The sequence below is a fragment of the Eutrigla gurnardus genome (genome assembly GCF_963514095.1).
Source record: "Eutrigla gurnardus genome assembly, chromosome: 10".
Lineage (NCBI taxonomy): Eukaryota > Metazoa > Chordata > Actinopteri > Perciformes > Triglidae > Eutrigla > Eutrigla gurnardus.
This window is the reverse complement of record NC_139924.1, coordinates 2,380,001-2,402,383: the sequence shown is the minus strand read 5'-3', so window position 1 is coordinate 2,402,383 and position 22,383 is coordinate 2,380,001. Positions and strand designations below refer to the sequence as shown.

Here is a 22,383-nt window from a genome sequence, read left to right as displayed (position 1 = left end):
AGTCCAGAGACAACAATCCCTCCCTCCATAGTGGACTGAATTTGTCGGTGACCAGAAACACAACTCGAGATGATTGCTAATGTTACTCTCTGTCTGCTGGAATGAGTAACACGTTTAACTCACTGCCAAAAAATCTGCTTCCCCGGCCACCGCCACGGCGCGGGTGGTCCCCGGCCACCGCAGAGGCGCCGGTCGTCGCTTGCCTGAATCGTCCTGTCCATCACTGTGTCAGATGATTGAAGTCATCACGCTCGACTGGGGTGCAAAGATCCAGGACTTCATAGGACTTATGTAAGACCTTTCGATGATTTTTAATCGTCGAGGCCTCTAGAACAGTCTCAGCGAGTTTGGTAGGAATCGGATCAACGGTGTAGGAGGAGTTCGTTAAAATACAAAGCTTACAATTGAAAAATGGCTGATTTACTGTAGCGCCCCCGAGTGGTCAATTTTAATAAAACTTTCAGGATATGTTCCAGGCAGATATGTAAACATATCCTGCAAGTTTCGTGATGATTGAGTTAAATATTGTGGATTTATGTCCTTATATGAGTGTAAAAACATGACATTTCATGTTGCCAATAGGTGGCGCTCTAATTGTGAGTCAATATTGCAGTGCAGACGTGTTCAGCGTGGGACTCTCATCAAACGTGAGAAGTTTGAACCGGATCGGACAATGGACACTGAACAGCTTAGAGTGTTGTGAAGCATGAAATTCGTCCATGTTTGTGGCGTTGTCCTGGCCACGCCCTTGGACTTATGTAAGACCTTTCGATGATTTTGCATCGCTCAAGCCTCTAGAACAGTCTAAGCGAGTTTGGCAGGAATCAGAACAACCCTGTAGGAGGAGTTCATTAAAATATACTGCATGAAAGAGGCGAAAAATCGCTTAAAATTTCACATTAAATGCAAAATGGCTGACTTCCTGTTGGGTTTAGGGCATGGGTCCAAGAGGCTTTTTTGTACATCTCTACATGTTCTATGTACCTACAAAGTTTCATGCAGGTACGTCAAAGTTAAAGGTGTTCAATATCCTAAAAAGGAGCTATAAAAGTGTAAAAACATGATATTTCCAGGTACCATCAGGTGGCTCTCTGACCTAAGGTCAATATCACAGTGCATACGTGTTCAGGGTGAGACTCTAATCAAACATGTCAAGTTTTGAGCAGATTGGACATTGTATCCTGAAGTTACAACAACTTCCTGTACACTGACCATAACGCAAGACCTGGCCACGCCCTTTGACTTATGTAAGACCTTTCGATGATTTTTCATCATTGACGTCTTGAGTACATGAGGACCAAGTTTGAGGTTAATCCGATAAAGCTGCTAGGAAGAGTTCGCTGAAGTATAAAATTTAACACTTTCTATCGCCAGTAGGTGGCGCTCTGAATATCAGTCAATATTACAGTGCAGATGTGTTCAGAGTTGGACTCTGGACAAATATGTGAAGTTTTGATCATATCAGACAATGAACATTGAAGTTATAACAGTTTAGATTTTTGTGGTCGAAGCATGAAATTCGTCCAAGTTCAGGACGCCGTCCTGGCCACGCCCTTTGACTTATGTATAGGCAGGAACACACCGGCCCAACCGTTGGACGTCTGAAGCGTTTGGAGAGGCTCGGACGAGGTCGGGAACACATATGTTTGGTGTGTACAGCTGCGTCGGAAGCTTTCGGAGCCGCGCGGACGTTGTCTGATCAGACTGAGCATGCGAAGTCTGAGGAGGTGGGCTGTTGGACGTCTGAGCCATTGGATACTCTGATTGGCGGTGTGCTAGCGAATCAGAGTATCCAATGGCGGTGTGTGGGCGGGGCGGAAGTGACGATGGTAAACTCCGTATTACTCGTTCCCTACTGAGACGACGCCTTCGTAAAATAATGAGCCCGAGAGCACACAACGCGAGTGTCACCCTAGCCAGAGTCATCTTTCCAGAAATGCCAAGTATTTAGTCCACAAAGGTCTTCTCGAGTCGAAAGAATACTGAACCAAGACGTGTGTGCATTGTTTTTATCTGCACTCCGTTCCGTCATTTCCTGTTTTGGAGTACTGGCACGAGACTAGCGCCACCCGCTGTTAAGGAGGCTTATTGCATCTCGCGCAAGCGCAGAACGTACACGCTGCTGTGGTGTCGGAAGCACGTCGAAGCGGTGTGTACAACGCAACTTTTCTACCGAACGGGTCAGACGAGAGGCAACAGAGTGGGCGGAGAATGGTCGGATAAGGCAGTTGGACGTCTGGGCGGTGTGTAGGGGCCTTAAGACCTTTCGATGATTTTGCATCGTTGAGGCCTCTAGAACAGTCTCAGCGAGTTTGGCATGAATCCGATCAACGGTGTAGGAGGAGTTCGTTGAAATACAAACCCTACAATTAGCTAAAATGGCCAAAAATGGCCTAAAATTGCTGATATACTGTAGCGCCCCCGAGTGGTCAATTTTAATAAAACTTTCAGGATATGTTCCAGTGAGATATGTCAACATATCCTGCAAGTTTTGTCATGATTGGGCTAAAGGTTATGGAGTTAGGTGTATTGATTTCTAGAGCCCCGACCCTCTGATGTTCATTGGCTAATAACTTCTCAACGAAACAACATTGAGAAAGATTTTGATAGCACTTGACCAAGGTGGTTCAATGATGATGCACAGAAATTTTGGTGAGAATCAGATCTACAATTTAGGAAAAATTAGCAAAAACGTGTTTTTCACAAAATTCAAAATGGCGGAAAATTTTGGTAGGCGGACTTTTGTGCTCCAAGAGGCTTTTTTGTAGAGCACACTTGCCTGCACATGTGTGGCGAATTTTGTGTCAATCGGAGCTATGGTGTGAGGGGGCTGGCCTAAGACACGTTTTTGTGGCCAACTATGAAACCTTTAAAATGTCAAATTTTTCGCCAGTCCCCATCTGCACTCTAATTTTTTTCGCCTAATTATTATGCTAAGGCCCCCAAAAAGGCCGTCGAACTTGCGAAATAATAAAAAGAAGAATCCTTACAGTTTCAATAGGGCTTCGCTGCCCGACGTTGTCGGCGCTCGGGCCCTAATAAATAATATGTCAATATCTATTAGTAATTACATATCTAATATGTAAGCGTTTATTTGGGTTGACCGATACTGCCCAGATTATCTAGCTCACATTATACCACTGATCAATGTTAGCAACATTACCGTGTTAGCATAAGTAACATATAAACAGTTAAGCTAGCTCACATTATACCACTGATCAATGTTAGCAACATTAGTATGTTGACAGAAGTAGCATATAAACAGTTAAGCTAGCTCACATTATACCACTGATCAATGTTAGCAACATTAGTATGTTGACAGAAGTAGCATATAAACAGTTAAGCTAGCTCACATTATACCAGTGATCAATGTTGTCAACATTAGTGTGTTGACAGAAGTAGCATGCAAACGGTTAAGCAAGCTCACCATATAACACCACGGATCAATGACATTAGTAACAGTTTAGTAAAAGTTTAGCTAGCAGGGCAAAAGCTACTACGTTTGCCCCGCCCACAAAATATGCAATCGCTGTTTACAAACATTGGTTTGATATAAATATGTCTAATATTGCAATCCAAATGTATGAGGTGTGGATATTTGACTTGTCTTTATTCTGCTGGGCTCAGAGGAAGTTTGTGTTTGTGACCTTCCAGGCTGACGTCTTTTGTGATGAAGTCCTTTGGGAGTGCGAGACCATACATCTTTGTGCATGACAAGCACATTCTAGAAGCCAAGAGGTGGCTGTCCCTCAACCAGCGGCCGGACGGCTGCATCAGATCTGTGGGGAAACTCTTCCACAACGGCATGAAGGTGATGACGTCGGTTTGAACGTGGACATGTCAAATGGGAGTTTTGGGGTTTTACCTCTGCTCGGGTGAATTCTTCCTATAAGACATAGCGGCAGAATTGGCTCAATATGAGGAGCAGTATGCATACAGGACTGAGAGCTGTGAGTGTGTGTGGAGATTGCTCTTGGCCTGCAGGCAAGCAGTGCACGCACACACACACACACACATACATGCACAGTATTTCATAAAGGAGACTCACCGAAACGCCATGACAGCTGTATGAGGCAAGTAAACATATCTTTTATGTAAGAAGCTGTGATGGATAAAACCCTTTTTCTCAACACAAGTACTGAACTACTGTGGACTAATAGTGATCTTTTATGTTTTCTGGTTGTCAGTTCATACTTCCCATTCTCATGAACACAATACTTCACGAACACCTGGAGGGAATTTCTTCAAATTTGGCACAAATTTCCACATGGATTTGAATTAAGTGGCCAAAAAACATGGTGGCAGGCGGCAACCTCCGGTTCTGAAATGTGAAACCGATTCTGAAGTGCCTTAAACTTTACTCTCTCCTGGCCATTGGGGGGGCTGTCCTACCCTACAAGTTGTTCTTGAATTATGAAGCTAACTTTGTGAGCAGCTTCAGACCAGCATTCAGATGGATCCAGATCCAGTAAGGTCGCCTCTCGGGGTTCCGCTCTGCCGCTTGTGTTCATCAGATCCATCCGTTGCTCCTCCACATTCCAAATATGGTCACTTATTTCACTGGTTGCAAAGAAATCCAAGATGGTGATGACTGAAATGCTGAACTCGAAGCTTCAAAACTGTAGTCCACAAACCAACAAATTTGTATACAGTCTGTATCTCTAAAGGATAAAATGATGAAGTGATGACATTTTGGACATACATGGATGTAAACTGCAACTTGACTGGTTGGTGGAGTTATTCTGTGAGGAGTGACCATGTCGGTACTGGGTTGTGTCAGCTGAGCTCGGGGAGCTCGTCTCAAACGCAAGGCATCATGGGTGCGTGTTCCATCCCTTTGCTTATGTAATCACACAAGGGAAGAAGAGACAAACTGAGGTGTGCACACTTTTGTTTAGTTCAATTCAATTAAATAATTACGTTTAATAGCATGTGTAATAAAAACAGCAATGCTTCCAATCAGAGGTAACTGAATCCATTTAGTCACGAGTGAAAAGATGTCTGCATGTGCTGTGTTTTTAATCATCGCAAGGTCTGTGAGCATACAGTCATAAATGAGCATAACAAATATGAGGCTGATGGGTTCAGGAGTATGCATGATTAGCAGTGGAGAGACAGACACTCACCCAGGACCGAATACATAACCTCCTGGTGGGGAGGTTCCAGTTGGGTGACACCGATGTGACGTAGAGCTGTAAGGGTGTCAGAGTGCTGGTGCTTTTCTGAATGTTCCTCCTGTTTCCAACAGGGAGGAGTGAGTGACGATGTGTCCCTGACAGCCTACATCACCGCTGCCCTGCTGGAGCTGGACGCCAACGCCACGGTGAGTCCTCTTCAGGTCTGTTCACCTTGGACTCTGATCATGTCTCATCTCAGGCTGTGTCCAAAATCCCTCACTACTCACAGTATAGTCCACTATATAGCAAGTTGTCCATGATGTAGTGCTGTCTGAATGTATAGTGAGAATCGTTATATCCAAAGGTGGACTCAAAGTATCCCACAATTCATCTTGAAAAGTGGTGCACGAGTGTCTAATAACCATGTCATGTTGATATTATTACATCCCATCATGGCCCTCGACAGAATGCCACTGTTGACCATAGGAACCTAAATTACAACAAATTAGCTTACAATATGTATATTAGAAAGAATGTCTGGATTTATTATTGAAGGTCCACCACCCTCAGTTGATGAAATTAGCTCTATATCTAGTCCTCTACAGAGTCCTCTACATAGTCCTCTACAAAGTCCTCTATCTAGTCCTCTACATAGTCCTCTATCTAGTCCTCTACAAAGTCCTCTATCTAGTCCTCCACATAGTCCTCTACATAGTCCTCTACAAAGTCCTCTATCTAGTCCTCCACATAGTCCTCTACATAGTCCTCTATCTAGTCCTCTACATAGTCCTCTATCTAGTCCTCTACATAGTCCTCTACACAGTCCTCTATCTAGTCCTCTACAGAGTCCTCTACATAGTCCTCTACAAAGTCCTCTATCTAGTCCTCTACATAGTCCTCTATCTAGTCCTCTACAAAGTCCTCTATCTAGTCCTCCACATAGTCCTCTACATAGTCCTCTATCTAGTCCTCTACATAGTCCTCTATCTAGTCCTCTACACAGTCCTCTACATAGTCCTCTACACAGTCCTCTATCTAGTCCTCTACATAGTCCTCTACTAGTCCTCTTAGAGATGTCTCCGGAGGAATTGCTAAAAAAGAATGGTGTTCCATACGGCGTTGAAGCAGCTCTGGCCTGCAGAGACGTGATTGGTTAATTACCGTCCTCCTCCTTCGTCCCATTCTTCTGCTCATTGCCTCCTCTGTGTGTCTGTGGTGGGACAGGACCCCATCGTAAAGAAGTGCCTGACCTGTCTCAGTGAAGCAGTGGCCGGTGAGCTGGACAACCTGTACACCACGGCCCTGTTGTCCTACACCTTCACTCTGGCCGGAGACCAGGAGATGAGGAGCAAACTCATCACGTACCTGCACCAGAGGTCCAACACGCAGGGTGAGGCGGTGAACCCATCATGTTTCAGCTCATTTCACTGCTGCCATTAAACACCAACACAACCAGAAACCCACACACGGCCAAAAGTTGTGAAGGAGAGGATCATGTCTTGTTGCTAATAATAAAACTAGTAGAAAAAATGAAGGAGTTGAAATAGAACAGCTGACAGAAAAGAGTGTCACTTTAAGCTGCTGAAGTTCACACAGTGGTAGGAGTTGGTGAAATGTAGGTGATGGATTGTGCTGACAGTTTCATTTGAGTATTTAAGACTGGAGGAGTACTGAAAGGTGTTTCGTTGAGATGCAATGTGATGTGTTGCGAGGCACCTGATTGGTTTTCTGCCCCCCCCAGATGCATTTTAGAGTGGCCTTTTATTGTGACCAAAGATAATCTGATCAGCATCTTGACATGAACACCAGTCAGGTGGGTGAATTATCTCAGCAAAGGAGAAGTGCTCACTAACACAAATTTCAACACATTTGTGAACAAACTTTGAGAGAAAAAGGACCTTTTGTTTACGTCGAAAAAGTCTGAGATGAAAAAAATTGGAGTGAAAGTGTTGCGTTTATGTTTTCGTTCAGTGTAGTTACTCTTGATGCTTGGCACTGGGTCGGATTCTGCACAAATTTGGATGAAATCATGGAGGTTCACCAGAAACTACTTGCCTCTAGCGGGGCCTCCGGCAGTCCACCACGGACAGCCAGATGTGGTTGCGTTGTCACCTTTGACCTGCAGGCGGAGCTCCGTCAGGAGACGGAGAGCTCCCTGCCCAGCGGCAGAGGCTCCTCCTCTGGCAGGAGTAGAACTTTGCCTCCCCACTGGGAGCCCCAACACCTACAGCACGCTGCTGAAGGACCAGGCTGGGTCTGGTCACGTGTCATATCAGTTGAAGGTTGAAGCACAGAGGAGATGGTCATGTCCATGATGACCTTCCATTCTAAAACTGAAACATCTGTGATCTGTAGGCGGTAGACCTTCCTTCTGATGGATCACTCTGTTCTGTTCCCATTGGCAGGTGGCACCCGTCACTGGAACAGAGCAGGGGCTTCTGGGAAAGGCCTGGATTCTTTGGAGGTGGAGATGACCTCCTACATGCTGCTGGCTCTGCTGTCCGGTCCGGCCATGCCAGACTTTGGTTTGGATTACTCCTCCAGCATCGTCCGCTGGCTTGCCCAGCAGCAGAACCCGTACGGGGGCTTCTCTTCCACCCAGGTAGGACACACACACACACACACACACACACACACACACACACACACACACACACCGTTTTTAACCTTTAACCCCTTTGCTCCTCAGGACACTGTGGTGGCCCTTCAGGCTCTGGCTAAGTATGGTGCTGCCACCTACAGCGAGGAGGGCAGCACTACAGTCACGGTGACTTCGTTAGGAGGCCTGAACCGAGAGTTCACAGTGGATCAGAGCAACAGGCTGCTGTACCAGGAGGAGAAGCTGGGCGAGGTCCCCGGAGAGTACACGGTCCGAGCCCAGGGACGGAGCTGTGTGCTGGCACAGGTACGCTCAACCAGAGCCAGAGGTCTGCTGGTCAAGAGAAATGTCTGGAAAATGAAATGAGTACATGAGAGCTGTGTGACAGCACACATAAATGTGTGCGGATTAGATGTTTAAGGTCCTGTTATTAGGATTCCTACCAGGACATCGGCAGGCTGATATATCATATCGGCCTGATTATATAATCATCAACATATGATTAAAACTCTTAAAATGGACCTAAAATATACTGGATATATCACTTTATTTTGTTAAGAATTTGTATTGCATATATATATATATATATATATATACACACACACACGCACATTTAACTCGTTTGTAATTCAATCTTTTTTTCTTTTTTTTTTCAAAAAATGTTTTGACTGTGTATGGTATTGTTATCAGTAACAATATTTATTGCTACTGATATCTTGGATAAAAGCGTATTGTTCCATTCTTTATTGATGATCTATAGATCTCCATGCATTACAATGTCCCGCCTCCCCCCGACTTCTCTGCCTTCAACATCTCCACTAACACCATGGCCAAATGCAACGCCAGCAGGCCGCAGCTCATCCTCTTTGTACATGTCAGGTACGCTGTTCTAAGTGACTTTTTATAATCTGTGAGAAAGTGTAAAAAATGAAAGTGTTGGCAATCCTACAAGTGTTGGTTTTTTGTGTTGGCTGTTTTTCCACACGATAATATTTTAGCTTTTTGCTGTAATTCTCATTCTGGCCACAAGAGGATGAAGTTATAACTACCTCGTGCTTTAAATAGAACTAAAACAATTCTTGCAGGTAAGTTTTAATTTACATTAATTTACAAGTTGATAACTTAGAAAAAGTGTGTGTGTGTGTGTGTGTGTGTGTGTGTGTGTGTGTGTGTGTGTGTGTGTGTGTGTGTGTGTGTGTGTGTGTGTGTGTGTGTGTGTAGGTACCAGGGCAGAAGAGAGGAAACAAACATGGTCATCATCAACATCAAACTGCTGTCTGGATACATTCTGGATAAGAGCTCCTTGAAGCTGGTCAGTTCATGACGATGCTTTAGTATTTCCTCCATGTTTGTATGACTGCAGCTTCATGATGCGTGATGTTTCTGTGGGAGTGTACTGACGGCAGCCTGTGCTCATGCTTTGGTAGCTGCAGAGAGACCGTTCAGTGAAGCGTGTGGACGTGGAGGAAGGATTCATCAACATCTACTTAGACGGGGTAGGAAGCCCTTTAATTCATATTCCATACACGTCAGTACAGCCACGTTGTACTGCGTGCAGTTTGTGATGAGTGATAAAGTTTGATAGAACTTCATGAGTTTGTTGGTGGTTGCAGTTGAAGAAGGACGAGACAAAGATTCACAGCGTGACAGTAGAGGAGGATGTGCCTGTTAGGAACCTGAAACCAGCTGTGGTCAAAGTCTATGATTACTACCAGACAAGTAAGAGCTTCTGCTTTTCCTTTCATTACTGGGTTTGATGTTCACGTTTCTTTATTATAAGCAGGCCATAATTGGGGGAATGCCATTCCTCATGTTAGCTAAATGGCCAACATGCATCCACCTTGTTAACCTGTAACCTGTTCACATATTTGCATTGGCTCATGCTGTGTTCACACCAACTTGCCTCTTTGCTTGCAAAAAGTAGAGGAGAATTTACATCGGTAAATTAAAGTGTTTAAACTCGAGCAAGAAATGTTTGTGACGTTGTGTCGTGTGTGTGTGTTTCCAGGTGATGAGGCAGTCACTGACTACACCTCCCCCTGTGCAGAAAGTAAGTAACATTTTCTCTTTTACTGCAATATATTGTTCAAATGTCAAACTATTGGCGTTGGAGGTGTGTCTACTCATGAGGACACACTTTGGCCCTCTCTACACATATACAGATATTTTTGCGTTTGAGTTGTAAGTCACTAAAAATACTACTGAATCTAAAACACTCTCTAAAAACTTGTTACTTAGTATATGTGTGGTCATGTCAATCTAAGCGCTTGGGAAATGATGACATCTCCTTAATTTGCATATGCCCATAACAGCAATGGCTAAAGTGCCTTAAACTGTCATTCTCTCTGCGGGCCACCAGGGGGTGACTCCTCTCTGGTTGTATAGAAGTCTATGAGAAAATGGTCCTACTTCTCTCTTGATGTATTATCTCAGTAAACATTGTAAACATGAGTTTATGGTCTCAATCTCTAGTTTCAAGTCTTCTTCAATCCAGCATGATGTTCATTTAGTACTTTATGCATAGGCGTAATTTATGGGGGGGATGGGTGGGTTGCAACCCACCCAATAATCCAAACCAGCCACCACAACCCACCCAATTTGATATCATAATTATTGATATTGAATGTTAAGCATTATAATCACAACAGTGTGGTAGATTTTCTCAATTTACCAGTAAAAAATAGTGACGTTTGTCTGTGCCCCCTCCCGCTCTGAGATTTGGTTTCGCCCACCTTGCCGGACCTGCGCTTCTCTACTGTCTCTCCCGGTCTCTCCCCGCATCAGCGGTGGTATGAAGAAAGCACGCGAAAAAAAGCAAAAGAATAAAAGTATCTTCCCAACAGGAGGTAGCTACTGCTAGGGCTCCAGTGCCACCACTCACGAGTCAAATCATGTTATTGAACAAAAGTTACCCCCCCCCCAGCCGGCGAGTTCGACAGTGCGTGTGCGTATAGCCCCGTTCACATACGCCACTACTCGCCACTCGCTTTCTCGCTGAATTCTACTCGCTGGCAAAAAAAAATTCACTGCCGCCGGCGACTTCAAACGGCAACTATCTGTGGAACTCTCTGTTGACGTCAACTGTCGATCATCTCTATTCTACATTGTGATTGGTACTCGCTTCACTCACATCGCAGAAAGTTAAAATAATTTGATCTCCGATCGACCACATCGCATCGCCTGTCCTGACCACATTCCACTAGAACACATTCACATTCATTGACAGCTGTCTCTCAGAGATGGGCGAGTGGCGACGTATGTGAACGAGGCTTTAGTCAAAACCAAAACACCAAGGAAGGCTGAGGAATAGTCACCCACTTTTATTATTATTATTATTATTATTATTATTATTATTATTATTATTATAATAAACAAATTGTGTTTTAGTCATTTTTGTTTTCATCTTTTCTTGAATGCTTAAACTCATCAACCCCATTTAGTATGTCAACATTTGTATCAGTACCAGCAGTTTGTAAGAAATTGGTCAGTAATTGATATGTCATATTTTGTTTCTCAGAATTCACCAAATTGATGCATTAAAATGAAATTATTTAAAATTTTCTCCCGGGGGGGCATGCCCCCGGACCCCCCTACAGGATCGCAATCCCCCAACCATAGTCTCCAAAGTCTCCAAAGATATATATATATATACACCTGCTTCACAGGCGGAAATCTCAACCCCCCCAATGTTCAACTCAAAGTTACGCCCTTGACTTTATGGTCCATTTAGAGTCCACCAGACCAGAAAGTAGGGGATGCTATAGGGGCGGGGCTACCTGCTGATTGACAGGTCGCTACCACACTACCAATGCTGTTAGCTACTAAGATGTCTTTAATACTTAGCCTGAACCTTGAATTATGAAGCTAACTTGTTAGCAGCTTCACACCAGAATCCACATGGATCCAGATTCAGTAAGAGTGCCGCTCTGCTGATTGTGTTGATGGCAACGCCCAAAATGCCGCACTCGAGGCTTCAAAACATAGTGCACAAAGCAACGGGTGACGTCGCCATGACGACATCCAACCCTTAAATAAATATATATATATATATGTATATATATATATATATATATACAGTGGGGCAAAAAAGTATTCAGTCAGCCACCGATTGTGCAAGTTCTCCCACTTAAAATGATGACAGAGGTCTGTAACCAAATACTTATTTTCCACCATAATTTACAAATAAATTCTTTAAAAATCCTACAATGTGATTTCCAGGATTTTTTTTTCACATTCTGTCTCTCACATTTGAAGTGTACCTATGATGAAAATAACAAACCTCTGTGATCATTGTAAGTGGGAGAACTTGCACAATCGGTGGCTGACTAAATACTTTTTTGCCCCACTGTATATATATATATATATATATTAACAAAGTTGAATGAAACTTCATTAACCATTTAATTCATCATGTAGAATTTAACATGGTTTTCTAGTCAAATAATGTAAAGTCTGCAAACTGTAATTGTGAGTGTTTGTGGGAGGTTTCCAGGTAAATAACAGATCGATTCCCTTCCAGGCGACACCGTCAACGAGCTGTAATCTCCACATGATCCCACCCGACCAATCAGCTGGAAGATTCACTGTTGGAGAAATACACTTCTAGATTGGGTTTTCTCTTAGACCCTCTTTCTTTGTAACCTTTTATTGTTTTTTATTCCTGTTTCGGTGTGGGGGATTTTACCTTTTTAAAGAAAAAATTAGACTTTTCTTTTTGAGCTTTGATTGTTTTCGTTCTCCTTGCTGTTCCATAGTTGCGTCTTCCTCATCCTTCCAATGATGATTGGTAGTAATGAAGGATAGTTGCTGCTGCTTCTCCCCTCAACACTGCAACCATCACAATCCAACACGCCGAGTTAAAGACACACAGATGATTTTCCGTAACAGCTGTTTTTAATAGATTTGACAAAATCCATATTATTCATAACGTGAAGTTAACACGAGACATACAGGGTACCAATAACACAGTATGGTCCGAGTATTGATTGTGAGTGTGTGTGTGCGTGTGTTGTGTGTGCAGTACCAGTAAAAAAAGGTAGATTGAAATGTCACTACCATACAATTTGAAATGTGACTGACATTAAAATTCCTAAAATGACAAAACAAAAGTAAAAATTGTACTTCTTTTCTTACAATACTGTTTCATTTCAATAGTAAGATATCTTTTTTTCATTCAGGCATCCTCTTTACAGTATATTAGTTTCCTTTCTTTTCAACATAGATAACCACAGTAATGACTATACCACCTACTATCAACAGACATGATTTAACAGCCTTGCCAGCGTTGAATAGTTTGGTTTGCACCTGTGAACTGTGCAGGGAAGTAAAGGCAAGGGGGCATAATATATTAAGGTCTTTTCACTAGGTGTCTTCTTTTTCAGAAGAAATGTGTCACTATCTCAGGCACCACAACCATAAATTGTTACTGTACCAACACACGGACATAACAGCAGCTCACAGGCTCCCAACATCACAGCATGTGTGTTGGCTACAACATCACAGTTGGTCTGTTAAAGCTGAACTGGGGGGGGCAGTCTGTGTGACTTCATCACTTTTGTTAGAATTCAGTGATATTGGTATTAAATGAAAAGCTGAGTAAATGTATTTATTAATAAGGCAAACAACTACAATAGATAACTTGTAATATAAAAAAATATATATCAAATATTGATTTTCTAACCAGATTTCCAGAGGGTACGTAGTCTCATATCACCGTTTCTGCTTTGCCTCTAAGAACCCGTAACTGAAAATGCTTAGTATGATATGTAGCATAATCTGAACTGTGATGAGTAAAACCTTCACGACTGAATGTATGAAGCATTGGTGCCGTTTTCTCTGAGTTCAAGCTCCTTTTGCACACTCTTAATTTAAGTTTAAGCACCTTCTGGATATTTTTTCTTAATATGGAGATTATATGATTTATGATATGATTATCTGATATGTGGGATTGGGTCATTGGACGTTGTGATCGGGTCTTTGAGCGTTGGGATCAGGTCACTGGACGTTGCGATTGGGTAATTGGCTCCTCCAGTTCCTAACATTGCTTTGTTATAAATGTGTCTGATGATCATCAGTTCTTAGCCCACATTAGGCTACATTAGTGCACCTTTAACACTATCATTGAATATACTTAATATTTTGTACATTCAGTGTTTCGATAATCAAAGTGAACTCGCTGATCCCCACTGTGCTCGGGACGTTTAATGTCGCTACAGAAAGACGAAGCTCTCCACATCACAGCTCACATTAAGCCAGCAACATGCTTTGGTGTGACCATAGATGTCTGGTGAGGCTGCGCTGCACTCGGACGACGACAACACAGTCAAGGCAAGGCACAGGTCAGAGTTTGTCCGTACTGTGGATCCCGTGTGGTCTCTCTAGTGGTCGTTGCTTCAGGCTGGCAGTGACAATGGCTGCTTCCCCAGCTGTCGTCACATCACCAGTAAGCTAAAGGCTACTTGGCAGATCGTTGAGCTCGTGTCTGTTTATGCAACGGATCCGCAGGCTGCACCCTGAGCTGACAACATGGCGACGCCATGCACACAGCAGGACACGTTCAACACTTTAACACACAGTGAGGATGCGGCGGCAATGATCAAACCAATATACTGGGCTGGTCAGTGCCAGACTGTTGGCTATCTTCCTGTCCTGCAACTCGTGTGAGGGATTGGCCACTTGTTTTTGTTAATCACACATTCCATGCATTGTTTGCTTGTTCCTCCTAGCTAAGCACACAGACTGGAAGCAGATGCCAACCATCCAACCATACTTCATAAATACCACAAAATGCCAAACCTTTCCTTTAAGAATTGGGAGGATTTATGTTTCTACCAATGTTCAATGTGAAGAAGCTAAGGTTATGAGTCACTTAGCTTAAAGGCCAGCACTGGAAGCAAGGGGACGATGCTAGCTCAAAAGGTAGCAACCAATTAAACAAGGAAGATACAACATAGCCAGGGTAGCTGTCTTTATGCTAAGCTAAGTTAAGTTAAGCAACAGCTTGCTGTAGCTTCATATGTGACATACATTAGAATAACACCAATCTTCTCATACAACTAATGCAAGCAGCTAGAGCTTAGAGAATGAAGCTAGCTTATCTTAGCATAAAGAATGGGAGCGGTGGTAAAAGCTGCGTAGCTGGTTTTATCTTGGAGCCAGGCTAGCTGTTTCCCACTGCTTCATACTAAGCTCAGCGCTAGTGCCTCTAGCTTCATATTTAGCACACAGTCTGTCCAACAGCCATACTCAAGTAGCAACCCTTAAAGTATTTAACTAACCTGGGTTAAGGAGTTTTTTTACTGTTGTATTTTAATATAATAATTACTGCGCAAAATAATGTTCATCAGCAGCTTCAATACTAACAGCAGAAGCGTCTTTCCGAAGCCTGTGTTGGTCGGACCATAGTGAGAACTGCAGAGGGAACTCTTGAGCTGTGGCGGGTCCAAGTCTGAACTAAACCCTCCGAGTACTTTGGGACGCCAAGCTGAAGTCCTGGCTGGGACTCGCTCAGGATGCCATGACGTGCGACCTGTTTCAGTGGTAGTCGTGGATCTAAGAGCAGCACGGAGGGGGAGGGGCTTGTGGACTGTGTTTCACTGTTAGTCTGCTGACCTCTTAGAAAACTAGAACTCAATCAATGGGGACGGGAGATGATCTTATATCTCATTCATACATTTTGAATAAGAGTCTTCCAAATACATTTCTAAATTGTATAACTCTTTGATGATTCTTTGAAACATTCTGTCTGAACTGAGCAGTCGTGATGGAACACAAACCAAACATTGGCATGATGTCATTTGGCAATTTTCTCTAGAAGTAAAAAAAAAAAAAAAAAAAAAGGAAAGGAAACAGATAATACAAAAGATTCAATGACTACCAGATCTCCATTTGGCAATATAGAAAGGCTTTTTAAAAGTCTTTGACAGGTTTACATTTTGGTTTATATATATACAGATGTGTGTGTCCTCCGAGGGCTCCCTTTTTCAATCCAAACTGAATCGCGTAGAAAATGTGGAGGTGAAAACATCTACATGGTAAAATCAAAGTATGAGATTAGAAAGGAAACGTAACGGAGAAGGCGTTGTGTCCACTGCAGACTGGAAACAGGAAGTGCCTGTGTACGGTCTGATGGGAGCGTCCCTGCCGAAAGCATCCGCTCGTCCCCCTTGTTCAGTTCATGAACTGCGTGTAGCCCTCCGCTCCGGTGACGATCACGTCCATCCAGATCCTCATGGCCTCGGCGGCAGGGGCCACCATGTAGTAGAGCCGGTCGTGGGTCTTCACACAGAAGGTCAGGGAGGGGTTCGGACTCTGGAGGAACAAAGAGGAACTAGAATCACAGGCCGACTCCCTGCTGTCTCCCTCCGCTCTACTCTGTCAAAAATATCAAATACTCGTTGATAAACAGGTCGTTTAATTCTTACCACTGATCTGAATGGATTCCCAGAATCCTTGAAGCTCCATTAACAATGTTGTTTTGAACAATAAGTCAGATGAATGTGTCATTTAACAGATGTTGCTCATAGTGACTGCATGTGGCCTCAGTTCTACAACGCTATGTTTCAGCACCAGCAAGCTTCGAGCCTCTTCATGTGTTTCACTTTCCTGCTGTGATGCGGTCCATGAATCACATCAAGCTGGCTGCTGTTCAAGCAACATTACTGGATGAAATACATTTTTTAACATCCAAATTAAAAGAAAATCTTTAAAGGGGGAAAGTCTTTACCCATTTAGACAATGTTTATTATCAATTAAATGAAAATCTGTTTCTAAGATAAAAAAAAATCACTTTCCATCTCTACTCTTTTTCTCTTCCTTTTAATATTTAATATTTTCAAACAAATCAACATGTGGGGAAATATTTAGCTGGTTAGAAGAGACCTGAAGGATTCCAGAAAGACTCAGAACAGCACTAAGTGTTTTTAAAGCATCGTCTGACTGGAACGTAACGGTGAAACACCAGAGTCTGACCCTGACATACGAAGAGGAGAGCTGAATACCGTGTTGGATTCAGCACTAAATAGTGTGTCTATGAGGAGCCTGATCCAAACATGCTGGTCCGGTCAATGAATCGGTGCATTCAGTTGACCCCAATCTGCACACACATTAAACTGCCGCTGTGTTTCTGGAAGAGCAACCAAGCAGATGACCGTACTACTCATTTCATCTTCACACACATGCGTCTCTTCTGCATCTCTCTCCGTCTTTCTGTCTGCTAAGTGCATCAGACCTGAACACTTGTTTTATCCTCTGTAATGCCACGTTGGAAGTGACAAGTAAAATCACAGTTCCAGAGTGGATCAGAGCCACACCGTGAGTGAGAGTCATCAAACACGCCGAAGACGAGGAGCAGCTCAGCTTCGTGTTGGAGATAAAAAGCAAAGAGAAGACGTGCGAGGCTCACGGAGCAGAAACGACCAGAAGAGAATTACGGAAAACGTACAGTAATGTACGTCAAAAGTAGGATCCTTACCTCACATGTAACAAGCAGACATGGGACGATATGAAAATATCCTGCCAAAATGATTCAGGATATTATCCTGATAATCATCAAAATATATTTACTTATTAAAATGGCCCTAAAATACATTTTTAGTAAAACAATCAAATCATCCTAAATAAGAAGATCATAAATCATGAGGTCTCCCTGCATAAATAAAGGATAAGTGCTTTTTTATAAAAATGGATTTTAAAAATCAGGCTCTACTTTTCCCAGCCATGACAGCAGCTACGCAGCTGATTATCCTGATGATGACATTCACCGTCCCGATAAATGCTTGATTAGCAAAAGGGTATTTTCTCTGCTCTGAGCAGCTTCTTGAGTGGTTTACACTGGGAACACTGGGATGAGAGGGATCAAGCAGGATTAGCAATTCAAATCACAACGTCACACAAGACTAAACGGGGGTCAGAGGTCATGCATCAGCAGCTCCTAGCCTCTATGTGCGGTCTACGGTGTGGACACACGGCGTCAGGGAGGTGAGAGCGGAGCGGGATACATACGCTGGTCATATTCAAGTTGAAAAATCCCTTCTGTGACAGCAGCCGGCCCAAGCACACGCAAACACGGGAAAGAAGCAAAGCACAGGGTGAACAGAAAGGTGCTTTAAAGGAAGAGAAAGCAGAATGAAGAGAAACAAAGTGTGAAATGGAAGCGTGTTGTCAGAGTGCATTCGTGACCAACCTTTGTGGCGCTGCGGAGGTGGTCGTAATAGACCTCTTCTATCGCCTGGAAGTAGATCACACCCTTCAGCTTGGTCTCATGCTTGTCTGCGGGAGGAAGTCACAGACGCATCACGTCAACGTGGAGCAACACACGATACGGTCATTTCAAAAAATACTAAATCAAACTTTGATCACGACCAATTCATGCTTTGTGATGATGGATGGAAAACGACAACCGCAGCAGTTTCTCTCTGTTTTTCAACCGACTGTGCTCTCATTGTATTTTCAGACTTGACTGCATTCTTACGCTACTCTGGTACATCATTGCAGTTTGTTTCATCAGCCACTGCAGAACTGCAGTAAGGAACCGGTGGGGAACTCAGCACCCTTCTCTACCTCCAGGCACAAACACTCCAGCAGCCAACTTAAGAGCAGTAGGTAGAAATGCAGCTCTTCATTTCGAGGAATAACACTTTGCTTTTAATACGCAGCCATTATCTGCTAATGACCTCTTTAGCATTCAAACAGCCCTGCATTTGCATCTCATTTGACTGGATCTAAATTACCAAGACGCCGCTTGTGGTTGCCGTTGATTAACGTGAATTAGCGGCGCTCGTGACTCTCATTGTTCAAGGTCAAGAGACGAGGGCGAGCGATGCATCTCAATCGGCATCCTCAGAGAGCGGCGCGGTGTGCATTCTAACGAGCTGGGTACACCTCCTCACCCTGGCTCTCTCTCAACAAGGTACGCTTTAAGCAGCTTTAAGCACAACCTTCTGAGGACTTCAAAGGGCCGACGGTGAACAAGTGTCCCAGAGCTCCCAGCACAAGATCACATTACAGGAGCGTGCACGTACACCCTCATCTGCTGCTGCTCAAGGTCTGGAGGACGCACGCTCGGCTGCCACTCAAACCTCCCCGCCACGGCACGGTTTAAGCCCATGCCAACCACTCTGCCATTCTAACTTCTGATATTCACCATTTCATGGTGTGGTTGCTAGAATGTTCTGCTGCACACACACACACACACACACACACACACACACACACACACACACACACACACACACACACACACACACACACACACACACACACACACACAAAGCAAATCATTCTTTACAGTCCTTTTAAAGGTTAACTTTAGTGTTTTTCACCAGTTTCTCCACGTGTGTCTCCGGAGGACGAATGCAGACAACAACCTTTGGAACGGGTCTCGGGAGAGAGTTGCAGCCCAGAGCTGCTTAATGGCCTGTAAAGACCTTTTCAGGTATAAATGGTTGTGAGAAGGGCCAAAGGAGCAGCACTCGGTCTGAGGCCGTCCACATGGAAACCTTTTTTGTGTGTAAACACAGAAGTCCTGCATGTTCGGGCCGACCGTCCACACGGATCTGGAGTTTTTGGTGCCTGTAAACGCACTTTTTAGAGGGTGGAAAAGTCTAAAACGCTTGCGTTTCGTGTTCATGTAGACGGCAAATACACATATGATGATGTCATCGCCCCGCCCCTCGACCCTCTAGCCTTTGACCTCTTATCCCCGCGACGTCTCATAACAACAACAATGGCGGCCTACGTGCTCGTGATCGTGCTGCAGCAGATATGCATTTGGGTTACTATGGCAACATATCTGCTCCTCTGCCGCTACGCTGAGTGAAAAATGATAACCGACAGCTTGTATACAGCAAGATTTATGCACATGGAAAACCGGAGAAAAGACGTGTGGACGTGGTCTGAAGGTCACATGGAGTAAACCACCACCGGAACAACCCGGCAGAGCCAAATACTCAAATCACTTCTCACCAACGTAGTAGGAGAAGGTCCTTTTGAGGCGGTCGAAGACGAACCAGCGCTTCTTCCAGGACTTGATCTTGCCTCCCATCTTCACCAGGTAGCCCTTGCACATCTTCTCTGTGAGGATGACTTGGTAGCAGGTCTCCACACTGTGGCCCGACGACTCCACGTGGGAGCGCAAGTCGAACTCCTCCTTCCGAATGGGCAGGTAGCGGGTCATGGGACGGGCCTGAAGGGGACAGAACCACAGGAACATGACAGCAAGTGCAGCCAGGAGGAGCGAGATGAACAGGAATACTGTTTCCTGTAATGATGTCAGTGCTTGTCATCAGGTTTTAATTCTGAAGGGAAATACCATCACCACGGCATGAACACAGTCACATAGAAGGATACCGAATCAAACATTACCAAGCAGAAGTGGGACTTAGACTCAGACTCAATTCCGTCTCGTTGAACTGACCTGAGAAAAGTTCTTGGCCCTCATCTTGACCTCCTTCTCCACAAGCTGCTGCCGGTGGAAAGTTTCATCCTGCAGCCTCTTCTCCGCCTCCTCCCTCCTCCTCCTCTCCTCCTCCAGCATCTGACGGCGAGCCAGGCTCTCTCGTTCCTGGAGGAGAGAGCTTTCTTTCAGTTCACATCGGTTTGATCTGTGGAAGGGCTTTGCACGCTCTGAGCTCAGCTCCACATTCATACATTCATGTCCACTGTGCAGCTCCACCACAGTGATCGATGCTTCATACCGACGGGCGGCAACACGAGCCTCCATATACAATACATCCATGCAGACATGAAGGGGAGGCATGAACATTTCATACCACCATTATCCTGCCAACATAACTGCAATTCACCATCGTCTCCCGAAAATCATCAGGATATCATTCAAACTCTTAAAACGGCACTAAAACATTCTGGAATCACTTAGAAACAAACATTCTATTGCTTCACAGATGAGGACATTCATTTTAGGTCAAAACAATCAAATCATCTTCAACAAGATGATCATGAATCAGAAATAGCATGGCCTGTTAACATCGGCCCATGACCAGGAGGGAACATGCACATCACAGTGTCTGTAAGTCTCACAGGGTCGTTCCCAGCTCCGTCCCTTAGAAAGAGACCTTACTTCATACAATCCTCAAGCTTTTCACAGACATGAGCATCTCTCTGTTAGTCCTTAGTAAGGGTGAGTATTGGCAAGAACCTCACGATACGATACATATCACGATATAAATAAAGATGAAAACACAATCAGATGACATCGATCAGAGGACAAACTGAGTCAAAACTATTTCATTCAAAACAGCCTCTCCATTTTATTAATTCCCATGAAATTCACTGGAATAAATATTGAAAATAAAATGAAAAAGGATACTGCATTCACAACGCGTCTAAACATGAATATTTTTTCTTTTTTTTTTAAATCGATCTTTGGATTTGAAAAATCGATAGTGTATTGGGCGGCAAAGTATCGCAATATATTGCTTGATGGATATTTTTCCCCACCCCTAGTCGTTATTGTGCAATAGTCGGTTATTTCTTGATCAAAGCCGGTCTGATTCTCAACCTCAGGTGGAATCTCATGGTTTAAATGAACTGAAGTGGCTTAATAAATAGAAGAGAGCTCCAATCATACAAGGCAAACTTGTGAAAGACTACCTGACGGATTGATTGATGCTCAGTGATGAGCGCTACAGCTCCAACCACACACAGGAATGTGGGAGAAGAGCGGAGCATTGATCTGATGCTTTCAGGCCGAGCGTCTTCATCAGGATGAAAAGAGAGGAAGACATTTGAAACACCGAGGCCAATAAAAAGGAATGAAAGCCTCGAGTCGCCGTCCTGAACTGTTGTTTTTCAAGTTCATGATCAATTTAAAGCTATCGACAGAAACGCAGTGAGAACTCTCATCCATCACACACACAGACGGCGGATTGTCAAGTTCGTGTACTGAGACACTCCTTTGAAGACGAGTCTTACCCTGGATTCAATAAGTCTGGCTTTCTCCAGCTGCGCCTCCTTCAGCATCTTCTCCATCTCCTCGATCTTCAGGGCGTCTGCTCCTCCGACACTGAAGGCAAACGTCACGACAACAATGTTCATAATCATACAGGTAACACTTCATCACTGCAACTTACCCTTCTCCTTCTAATTAGGATTCAAACAAGATCCACGGGGCCTTTTGGAGACAGTATTTATGAATTCATGTCCCTACAGATCCCAGAGAAGCAGAGTTCTCCACTTTACTCCAGACATGTGAGAAAGAGACCCTGCAGGCAAGATAGACTTTTTATGCATTTGAAGATTTGGGGCCAATTTGCTTCCACAACATTCCTACTTCAGACTGGTGGAAGGAAAACATCCCAAACACTCATTTAGCTGTTTATTTTACTACGTTGCGTCTGTAGATTTCAGCTAAATTCACCAAAAGTGAGCATTAGATGATGCCGCATTAGCATATTGAAAAATAGCATTTCATAAAACCTGAGTTCATGTAACCAAACCCTCCAGTTTCAGTCCTCTCTATGTTCTGAAGCTTTTTACAGACCGCTTTGTTCATATATCATTCATAATAGATTTACAGATTTACATTTTATTACTATATGGTGAATAGTTGACGACGGTATTTACTGTGAGCAATGAAAAGATCCTCTAAAAAGAGTTCAATCTAATATGTACCCAAAATGAAATGTTGAATCTGGCTTGGTCCTCAGT

At 43.8% G+C, this 22,383-nt stretch overlaps 2 protein-coding genes across 17 annotated transcripts in view; one reads left to right on the top strand and one right to left on the bottom strand.

Moving 5' to 3' along the window:
- Positions 1-15,326, top strand: part of LOC311020095 (alpha-2-macroglobulin-like protein 1) — a 55,853-nt gene extending 40,527 nt beyond the window's left edge. For 4 of the 5 annotated variants that reach the window (XM_084019930.1, XM_084019928.1, XM_084019927.1 and 1 more), the window contains 11 exons: positions 3,655-3,811; positions 5,249-5,323; positions 6,342-6,507; positions 7,523-7,719; positions 7,807-8,022; positions 8,477-8,595; positions 8,938-9,028; positions 9,144-9,212; positions 9,330-9,435; positions 9,725-9,766; positions 12,236-15,326. In XM_084019930.1, coding sequence (XP_083876056.1) covers positions 3,655-3,811; positions 5,249-5,323; positions 6,342-6,507; positions 7,523-7,719; positions 7,807-8,022; positions 8,477-8,595; positions 8,938-9,028; positions 9,144-9,212; positions 9,330-9,435; positions 9,725-9,766; positions 12,236-12,258 — 1,261 coding nt within the window. In that variant the 3' untranslated portion in view covers positions 12,259-15,326. The remainder of the gene's footprint in view (positions 1-3,654; positions 3,812-5,248; positions 5,324-6,341; positions 6,508-7,522; positions 7,720-7,806; positions 8,023-8,476; positions 8,596-8,937; positions 9,029-9,143; positions 9,213-9,329; positions 9,436-9,724; positions 9,767-12,235) is intronic. The other variant, XR_014597870.1, reaches the window with a different exon arrangement.
- A 137-nt stretch (positions 15,327-15,463) lies between these two features.
- The window catches only part of phldb1b (pleckstrin homology-like domain, family B, member 1b), a 136,079-nt gene continuing 129,159 nt past the window's right edge, over positions 15,464-22,383 (bottom strand). For 11 of the 12 annotated variants that reach the window (XM_084019919.1, XM_084019917.1, XM_084019916.1 and 8 more), the window contains 5 exons: positions 21,649-21,739; positions 20,132-20,278; positions 19,681-19,900; positions 17,900-17,985; positions 15,464-16,026 (listed from right to left, as the gene is read on the bottom strand). In XM_084019919.1, the coding sequence (XP_083876045.1) occupies positions 15,886-16,026; positions 17,900-17,985; positions 19,681-19,900; positions 20,132-20,278; positions 21,649-21,739 (685 nt within the window). In that variant the 3' untranslated portion in view covers positions 15,464-15,885. Of the gene's footprint in view, positions 16,027-16,066; positions 17,749-17,899; positions 17,986-19,680; positions 19,901-20,131; positions 20,279-21,648; positions 21,740-22,383 lie in introns of those variants that run through there. The other variant, XM_084019912.1, reaches the window with a different exon arrangement.